Source organism: Brassica oleracea, chromosome C7 (genome assembly GCF_000695525.1).
Source record: "Brassica oleracea var. oleracea cultivar TO1000 chromosome C7, BOL, whole genome shotgun sequence".
Classification (NCBI taxonomy): domain Eukaryota; kingdom Viridiplantae; phylum Streptophyta; class Magnoliopsida; order Brassicales; family Brassicaceae; genus Brassica; species Brassica oleracea.
The window spans coordinates 29,593,745-29,604,706 of NC_027754.1; the positions used below are offsets into that span (position 1 = coordinate 29,593,745).

At 32.5% G+C, this 10,962-nt stretch overlaps 1 protein-coding gene across 1 annotated transcript; it reads left to right on the top strand.

Moving 5' to 3' along the window:
* Positions 1 to 7,885: 7,885 nt before the first annotated feature.
* Positions 7,886 to 8,725, top strand: LOC106303042. Its single transcript, XM_013739414.1, has one exon. It carries the CDS (start codon positions 7,886 to 7,888, stop codon positions 8,723 to 8,725), a length of 840 nt encoding a protein of 279 aa, XP_013594868.1.
* The last annotated feature ends 2,237 nt before the right edge of the window (positions 8,726 to 10,962 follow it).

The window sequence follows — 10,962 nt, forward strand, 5'->3', positions numbered from 1 at the left end:
CTTTAGATTCTATTTCGATGTCAAAAAAAAATTTATAAAATTGAAAAAAAAAACTGGTATGAGGTCTTTCTTCTCGTCTCAGCCGTCAGTAAAGATGGAGAATCTCAATTTTCAAGATCTGAAGGTAACTAAAAATCCATTGAACAAAGCTTTTATCTTTTATCCTAATTTGATTAGCCGTTTGAAACTACTTAATTTTCTTTTGTAATATCAATCTGAATTATCTCCTTCTATTTTTCTCTCCTTTTGTTTCAAGTTCTCTGTGCTTCGACAAAAAAAAAAATTCAGGGCATTTAGAAGATTGGAGTTGTCATCATTTTCTTATTTCCTCCATCTTCATACCAGTCAAGGTTTCCATCTTCATACCAGTCCAGGTTCTATTGTTTTATTCTTTAATTAGTAAATATTAGATTAATAGAATTGTTAATTTAAATATGGATCCATCTGGTCATGCTAAAAGACAAAAAAAAGAACATATAGAAAATTTCATTAGATCATAAAAAAGGATCTATGGATAAATTTGTTGTGAAAGAAACACATGAAAAAGAAAAAAATGATGAAATTAATATTGGTGATTCTTGTAATGTTAATATTGGTGAATCTAGTTCTCATGAAAAATTCAATAATATAGATAATACACAAGTATTGAATACTTCTAAAATCCTTGAAAAAGAAAATGTTGGTGCTGCTAGTTTTCTTGATATATATGATCCAAGAAATTGGAACATGTTTGACGAAAAAATGAAAGAAATATTAGCAGTAGATGGACCAAAAAGAGATTTGTCAATTGTAAAAGGTCCTAAAAACAAGGTTCGTAGAAGATTTGTTTCATCTTGCTACACTAGAGAATTGCCTAATGGAGAAACAAGTGATAGAAAATGGCTAGTTTATTCTATAGAATTAGATAAAGTTATTTGTTTTTGTTGTAAAACTTTTAAAAAAGGTATTAAAAAAAGTCAGCTAGCAAAAGATGGTCTTTCGAATTGGTCTCATTTACTTCTTAGATTAAAGGAGCATGAAAAAAGTAAAGAACATATTCTTAACATGAGTGTTTTGATTGAATTAAGACATAGATTAAAAAAATGAAACTATTGATAAAGTTGCTCAAGAACAATTTAAGAAAGAAAAATAATATTGGAAAAATGTATTAATAAGGATTATTGCTATTGTGAAATATCTTGCTAAGCATAATTTGACATTTCGTGGAACACATGAAAAATTATATGAAAATAGTAATGATAATTTTTTAGGATTAATAGAGATGTTAGCAGAATTTGATAGTGTTATAAAAGAACATGTTTATCGAATTACAAGTGGTAGTATTCATCATCATTATCTTGGTCATAATATCCAAAATGAATTAATTCTGTTGATTTCTTCAAAAATTAAATTAAAAATCATTACAAGGATAAAAGAGGCAAAATATTTTCCAGTAATTTTGGATTGTACTCCTGATGTTAGCCATCAAGATCAAATGACATTAATTCTAAGGTGCGTTCATTTTTCCTCAAATTTTTATAAGGTAGAAGAGTATTTTGTAGAATTTTTAAAAGTAGATAACACAACGGGCTTAGGAAGTTTTGAAGTGTTAAAAAATGTATTAAAGTCTTTAGATCTTGAATTAGATAATGTGAGAGGTAAAGGTTATGACAATGGATCAAATATGAAAGGACATAAACAAGGTGTACAAAAAATATTTTTGGATATAAATCCTAGAGCTTTTTATACACCATGTGCTTGTCATAGTTTAAATTTGGTCTTGTGTGATATTGCACATAATTCTGTGAAAATCGAAGGTTTTTTTGGTGTGGTGCAGCGTTTATATTCTTTGTTTGCTAATTCTGTAAAAAGATGGGATATTTTGAAAGCAAATGTGAAATTTTTTACTCTTAAGCAATTATCAACAACCCGATGGGAAAGTCGTATTGAAAGTATTAAAGCCATAAGATTTCAGATTATAGATATAAGAGAAGCTTTATTTCAAGTGAGTGAAAATGGTAATGATCCTTTGAATCAAAGTCTTTAGCAATAAACGAACTTAGTTATTTTGAATTTATATTATCTAGTGTTATTTGGTTTGATATATTTCATGTGGTGAATATGGTTAGCAATAAATTACAGTCAAAGAATATGCAAATTGACATTGCCATGACTGAGGTAAGTGAACTGATTTCTTATTTTAAAAAGTATAGAGAAACTGGTTTTGTTGATGCTATGATGAAAGCAAAAGAAATTGTTAATGGAATTGGTATTGAACCAGTTTTTATTCAAAACGTGTTATTCGTAGAAAAAAACAGTTTGATGAAACTAGTGATAATGAAACTATATTATCTGTAGAAGAGAATTTTAGGATTCAATATTTTTTGTATATAATAGATCATGCCATTAGTTCTCTTGATAAGAGATTTAAACAATACAAACTATATGAAAACATATTTGGTTTTTTATTTGATTCTGCTAAGTTGAAAATGTATGATGATGATAGTTTAAAATCATGTTGTAGTTTTTTAGAAAATAGTTTAAAAACTGAAGATTTGATAGATATAGATGGGGATAGACTTTTTCTTGAACTTAAGTTTCTTAAAGAACTTTTACCAAACAAAAGGATGGGTGCATGTGATGTTTTGAATTTTCTTGTAGAATTTGATAGTTTTCCTAATACTACAACTGCATATAGAATTTTACTAACTGTTCCTATTAATGTTGCTTCTGCAGAAAGAAGTTTCTCCAAACTTAAGCTTTTAAAATCATATCTAAGAGCATCTATGTCACAAGAAAGATTAAGTGGATTAGCTTTAATAGCAATTGAGAATAATTTTTGGAAGAATTAAATGTTGAGTCTTTGATTAATGATTTTGCTTCAAAGCATGTAAATAGAATAGCTTTATTTGGTTGAGTGATTATGAGAGAAGTTTCCAAGAATAAAGACATGTTTTGTTTGTTTTTAAACTGTAACAGTTATGGTTATTTGTTCTCTGTATTTGAACTTAAGACAAAAATATGGATGCACTTTTGTATCTGATTTTCATTAGTAAAAAATTTATTTGGAGCCTTTTTTTTAATGATAGCACCAGGTCAAGGTAGCGACTGAGCCGGACCTGACTATTAATATCCATTTAATATTTGGATCATATGATTCATATCAGTGCGTAAAATCATCCACATGAGTGAGTATACATGGCTCTTAGCGTATTTTCAAGCACAACACTTGTTTTGCGGTCAATATCACAATATTTTATTGTAGTTTCATCATTAAATATTTTTTTTCTCCGATGACAACGCTAAACTTCGCACTATTTTTTTTATAATATTATTAAAGTATTAAAATATAACTTTGTTATTAATATTTAAAATATAAAAAATTATTATATAACATAAAATACATAACAATTAAAATATTTAAAATAAAATATTTAAAATAAAATATTTACTATTTCAATATATAATAATAATTTAATAAAAGATTTAAATCAATTATTTTAATATATAGTATTTAACTATAAATATTTAATTTATGATTTTATATGTATTATTTTCTTATTTTTCACTTATTTAATTATACAGTTTTGTTAATAAAATATGTGAAAAGCGTTTAGTGTTGTGAAAGTGAAATTATAATGTTGCACTAGTGTGACTTTTAATATTGGTTTGGAGAATTTTTGTGTGAAAATCACACTAAATAGAGTTTTATTATTGGGTCAGAAATGACCTTAGTCTTTGTATTTGCACTATATAAGCAAGTTTACAATGTTGCATCATGAGCACAACAGAGTAACATTATTAAATGATGATAAAGTAATTGTAAATCATGTCTAAAAGAGAAAGAAAGATAAAAGGGGCAAGAACAAGTTTTCACATTAATTTGAATACTCGATTAGATTGAAGGCTACTTGAGCATAGCATAAACCAGAATGTCAGTCCAAAACAAGCAAAAGTACATGTTATTAAAACCAAACAACCACCTGAATACAGTACTCTATTTTTTTGACATCAGTACACTTGAATATAGTACTCTTTGCACAACAAATCAATTTTGGATTTATGAGGAGGCATATTGCAACTCTAAACAGTGACTAATATATTCATACAAGTAAATTTGTAGAGGAGGGGAGATACTAAATAGATTAGCAAAGGGTCTGCTGTTTTTTCTGGGTGGATGCGTGATCGAAGTTTGTTTAATTTATTTAGCTACGAACAAACCAGAAATATTTTTCAACAAACTAGAAATATTTTTCATTATATTCCCGATAATATGTGGGAATATGATAACTGCTCCATCTTGTTTTCAACCAAGCTCTCCTAACGAAACTAACATGCCGTATAATCATTGTTCCATCTTGTTTTTACTTGCCAGAATCTTATCTGGAAAATATTGCTATACGAGTGCCTTCCTGGAAGTAAGCCCACCAGCTCCATGCTCCCATGAATGGAGGAGCATCCTTCACGGAAGAGCCCTTCTCAAAGGGAACTTGGGAAAAGAAATTGGAAACAGATCAACTACTAAGGTTTGGCAAGACTCATGAATTTCTCAACAACTCAGAACATCAAACCATTTGGACCAACTCTAATGGATGGTAGAGACTTAAGAGTCTCAGACCTCACCGAGTTTACTTGGAATAAGAAGAGGATTGAGGAGATCTTACATGATCTCTCCATCGGAATACAGTGTCTACGATCCAGTCAAGTGGGACTGGAGGATGCCTTCACATGGCAACCTTTAAGAACCGGCATTTATTCTACTAAATCCGGTTACCACCTCTGGTCCCAAGACATCAAGCGACTCCTCGATGATTATTAACTGGTATAAGGACTTATGGTCAATCTCTTCTTCTCCTAAGCTGAAATTTCTTCTCTGGTCTATTCTCCAAAAAGCTCTTCCCATAGGAGAGAACCTCCTAAGAAGAGGTATCAGCTTGGTGGTAACCTGTCTAAGATGTGGAAACAATGAATCAGCAACTCATATTTTCCTATCTTGTCCCTTTGCACAAAGAGTGTGGAGCATAATACCTATTCCAAATGCAGTTCACCTAGGTTATGTTCCTAGTTTCTAGGAGGTGGTAATTTTGTTCCGCAATATCTCTTGTCTACCATCTTCAGGAATCTCAATCAATATTCTTCTGTGGGTCTGCTGGTCTATTTAGCTCTCTCGTAACCAACTCCTCTTTGAAGATAGAGAACTGTCTCTGGAAGAAGTATCACTAAGATGCACCACCTACGCTCGCGAATGGATCTCTCTGCACAGAATATCAGCAAATTAATTTTATTTGTTTACAATTAAGTCAAATTATTTGTAATTTTGTTTAACTATTTTTTTAATAATTAATTTCATTAAAAATGTAATTCATTTTTTTTTTGAATAACTATTATATTTAATTTAGTGAATACATTTATTTTAGGGCAAATCTCCAAAATAGCATCTTTCTAAGTTTATATCACAAAAATAGCACTCAAAAACTAAAATGACCAAAATAGCACATCTCTAAGTTTATCCTTTGAAAATTTTAATTTTTTTATTTTTCAAAATTTGAAATCTTATCCCCAAAACTTCATTTCTCAACTCTAAACCCTAAACCTTAAACTCTAAACCCTAAACCCTAAACCCTAAATCCTAAACCCCACCCTTTAACTCTAAACCCTAAGTTTGTGACTTTTGATAAAACATTAAGTGCTATTTTTGTGACTTTTGACCTTGAGTGCTAGTTTGGGAACATAAACTTGATTTAATGCTATTTTTGTCTTTTTCTCTTTATTTTAATATCTAAGTATATAAATTCTAGTAAATATAGTTTTTCTTTTCTTTATATAAGATACATTAAACTGCTAATAATCCATTTTTTAATTAATCTAAAAAATCAACCTTCTATCGTTCAAGTTAGATATTTCATCACTGTTAAACGTAAATAAATTGATAATTTAAAATTTTAAAGTATTTTTTCATTACACCTTTTAATAAGTTTTGGTCAAAAATTCAAACATTTAACTATCTACAAAAATTTTATTTGATTAATAATATCTTAATTTTGTGTATTTATTGAGACTCACTCCTAATTATTTTTTTAAAAAAATATTTATATTATTTTATATATTTTCTATGATGGAAATGTTGATATATTTGTAAATATTTATTAGTTTAGTTTTTTTTTAACTTTATGATGGTATATGAGTTATTACCATATTTTAGAAAATTTATCAAAAATATAAATTATATAAATGCAATTGTCAGTGTCATATATAACTTTATGCCATGTCATATTTTTAAAAGTCATAACATCTTTCTTTTGTGAGAATGATTAGTGATAACATGTAAGTAATTTTTGAAAATTATTTCACAAATACTGTCCCTTATGTTAAGCGTACTCCACCAGACCAGCTTTGGCCTTTTTGAAACTCGCTTGGATCCACCCAAAGTCAACCAAATTCTGGATTCCAATAAAAGAAAACATGTAAGGGAATAACTAGCTTTCTACATTGTAACTTCCACAAGAAACTTTTTAAATATGTAAAGCTATAGTGAAAATTATCACTCACCAAGATGGCAAGACCGAGACATAGATACCATTCAAATAATTATTTTTTCACTACTCTCAATCACAAATCCCACCAAAGAGATAAGATTAGAATAGTATCTTAAAAGCAGTTTAAGGGTTGCTAAAAAAAGCATTTTAAGGCTCCATTCATAGATTCTGTAACCCGTACAACTCTGAAGATATGGTATGAGACATGCTACTATGAACTTTCATGTTTGTCTCGCCAAAGTGTTTATTACCTTGTTTAGTAAAGAAGACAATGTCAATACACATTATATATACTGTATGCATAATCAAAATGTAGGAAAGAGCTTCTAAGTTATTTGGCTAAAAAACCTTTTCTGGTCTAACAATTTTAGAAATGTTCAGCGTTACTAACAATTTCTTCCTTAAGGCCGTCAACAAAGACTCCATGCTGTACATCAAAGAGAAGCAAGTGGGTTTAATTATTCAAAAACAAAACTAAAAGATAAACTAACACTTGTGAAGATTATCCATCAAACCAACATGAGTGACTTGCTTGACGATAAGAGATTGGATAGTGGAGAACCTGACTTGTGAAAATTGTCCATTAAACCAACCCGGATGACTTGTTCTGACACAGCCTTTGCCAAAACAAAAACTATCAAAAAGTTCATAACTTGCAATTACAGAATCTCAAATATTCTAATTACAATAGAGAACCTAACTTGATATCAAATAAACCTGGGAGAAAAGAAAAAACCTTCAAATATAAAATTACTATATTACAGCATGTATACTATAAAATTAGTATGTTTTAAAAAGTAATATAAACATTTAATTATTAACTAATCGTGTAAAACAAATTTTTATGTATATAAAAGTAACAACAAACATATGTTCGAACGCGCTGATCAAGATCTATATTAGATTAACAAAGATAGATAGATCAATATATATATATATATATACATACATAATTTTTCATTATGGACAAACAAAAATACATAATAATTATAAATGAAAATAGCAAATGTACAATTTAAACATAAGCCTAATCAAAAGAATTAGAGATATTTAAGCGCTGGTTATAATTTATATTTGCAAGAAAGAGTCTAGGTGAATCTAATAAGTTGAAAGGGGAAAGAATGAAAGGAAATATATTCCAAAACGGTTATTACAAAAGGATTCGTAGATCGAGATCTTTGGAAAAGGAAGAAGAAAACATGCATACATATCACAAACGGGATTATAACTAAATGAAGTGGTAAGTAACTAAAATCCGTAAGCTGCAAGGATTAGGTTTCGTAGAAGGTGTTATAAAAAGAGAGTTAGTGCCTTGTTTTTTCTTATTCATATACTCATCAACGTAACGTTCTCTGATAATTCTATTAATAATGGCGACAACAACAAGAAAGTTCTGTTTCGTGCTCGTGATGGTTCTAATAGGATGTTGTTGCTCGGCAAAAATCTACAAAGTGGGAGACTCGAAGGGATGGACGACAGCGAAGCATGGTAGCTATTATGAATGGGCTAAGCGTAAGGAATTCCAAGTGGGGGATTCTCTGATGTTCGAGTATGATGGCAACGTCAACGACGTCACTCAAGTTTCCAGTCGTTTGGAATACCAATTCTGCAACTCCCTTTCTCCTAAAGCTGTCTACAACACAGGGCACGATGTCGTGACTCTCACGGAACCAGGTTATCACTTCTTCATCACCTCAAATCATTCTCAATGCGTAGCCGGACAGAAACTCGTCGTTTTTGTCGTCCATGACCATCCTATGATTCCTCCTCCACCACCACCGAGAAAGATCCTTTCCTTCGGAAAAGATTACAAGGTCGGTGACTCCGACGAATGGAGGGTTCCTGAAGAGAGTGACTTCTATTCCAAGTGGAGTGAGGAGAAACAGTTTCATGTGGGAGACAATCTTCTTTTCTACTACAACGACCAAGTCGATGACGTCCTAGAAATCAACAGTGATCTTGAGTTCAAATCTTGCGACACTATTTCTCCTGTTGCCGTGCACAATGCTGGACAAGATCTCATAAGGCTAACGAAACCAGGAATCTGCTATTTTATTACCTCAAAGATTGGTCATTGTGAGGCTGGGCTTAAGCTTCGAATTGTGGTGCGACCACTATCCAAAAGTGTTCCGAAGAAGATGCAGTTGTCACCTTTCGACCGCTTCATCAACTGGCTACATGAGTCTTTCAGACCCCACCCCCATCACTGAAAGCTTCGTTTCCTTTTTGGTTTCTCGTTTTTGTTCTTTATTTTATTTTCCAAATAGTGTGTGTTTCTATTTAGTTCGATCGTTGTGGAGCGACTTGATTCAATAAAAATATTCTTCTTTAATACTAACTGTGAAAGTCGAGGTGTAAGGTGAGGTGCGACTCCATTAATCTATTTTTGAAGAAGACACTTTCCCTGATTTCCATGATCAGTTCTAGTTACATTCAATCGTCTTTCTACATTTCAAGATTGTTTAGGTTCTCAGTATTCAATCGTTGCTCCTTGATGAGTTGTTTCTGCTTCTTCTGTTTCCTCCTATCTTCCTCCAGTTGTGTCTTTAGCCTTTACCAACTCATACTGGAAATCCAAGAAAACGGTAATTTCTATCAATGTATACACAAGAAAATGTGCAAAAAGCAACCTTAAGCATGTAGTTGCTTAACTTTAATATATCTTGTTCCGGTACTATACCACATGAGATCCCCTACAAAAGTTACTAATGTTAATAATCATCCCCATTCTTGGACGTAACTGAAATCAATTGTGGCAATCCCTTTAGTTTCATAACTAGCTCTTCTTCTTTTTTTTCACGGGTGAAATTCATTTCATAGAGGAAACAAGGTTTGATACATCAATTGGCGGATGAAAGAGCAATCCCCAGACACAAGAGCCCACATGAAGGCGGCAACTAGAACCCACACCGGGGTAGCTTTTGCAAAAAAAAAACAGACCAAAGCTAAGACTAAAACTAGACAGATGATTTACCAATTACCCAAGAACAGTAAAGAAGTTGACTTAGCAGAATTTAAAACATAGTAGGAGCCAATGATCGGGAATTGTTGTTGCTGCACATAGCCCGCCACACGAAGAACTCCACCTCCTGCACCCAAGACACCACGACTTATCGTTGCTGCTCACGCCCGCCACACGATAACATCCAAGACACCAAGACCCTATGACTTCATTACTCCAAGATAGAAGTCCAAACAAACTCTTCACGACAACCAAGCCTTGCCAAACGAAACGAACCACTCCAGACACGCTCATGGAAGAAGAAACGAAACGGCAAGCGACCACTACAACCACCACCATACGAAGTAAAATCTGCTAAATCAACTCTCACCATGGGGACTCTTGACATCAACAAACTAAAACTTGAGCCACTACAACATTTAGAGAACATGATTCTCCAACAAGGGATGATGAAGTTTGACGGTTTCCAATTGCTCCAACTATTAGTCTCCTATTGATAAGAATTCAGCTTGTGTACTAACAGACAATCACCAATGGCACATTACGATCAAACTACATCTCTCCAACAATCACCATCCCGACTCTAACCTAAGAACCGAACAACACAGTTCAGACTGAAAAAGTCAGGTCTTGACATCGGAAGCGAGGCAGGGACACCAAATCGCATCTGCCGCCCATTACAAATCTCCTCCAACAGTCCCACCGCCACAGAGGGAGGTAGATCCGTGGTGAAGGAGTTGTCTTACCTCGCCACGCGCCGTCGTCACAAAGCTACCTCGGAGATCTGCAGAAAGGAAAATCAGATCTGACAAAAGCTTTAACCCTAAAAGCCGACTCCCATCTCCACCGTCCCGCTGTGAGTCTTGCCGTCACTCCATAGAAAGCCGCAATAGAGCTCGGGTTGAAGCCTTGACAGTAACAGAGTGACTTGCATATCGACCAAAGAGAACCGGAGGAGAGGAGAGCAAAGATTAAACGAGAACAATGAAGGAGTGGAAACGCCTCCGGCTCCGTCGAGACGGTGGCCGGAGCTAGCTATTCTTCGTCGGAGTTTTCTTCTGTGTTATCGCCTTGACTAATAACTCCAATGTTATCCCCTAGCTTCATTTTCATAACTAGCTCTTCTATTTCTAGGTTTTGGCGGTTCAATAAACCAACGCAATAAACTATTTTAATGACTAATTTTTAAAATATAAATTATTCACACAATTGCATTTATGCCGATGTGTCATCACAAGAGACCTTCTCACACTCTACATTCAAAAACACTTTCTGATACTAGATTAATTACAAAATATGCCACCGGACCTCCTAATTCTTTTTATATTATCATTATTCTTGATTATTATAATAATCCGACATAAGACATAATTGAATTTGAATGATTCTATTGAATGGTTCACTTGCTATATAATAAATGATTGAAATAACATGTAGTATTTTCAAATTATAACCTCTAACCTCATAAAAATACCATTCTTCACG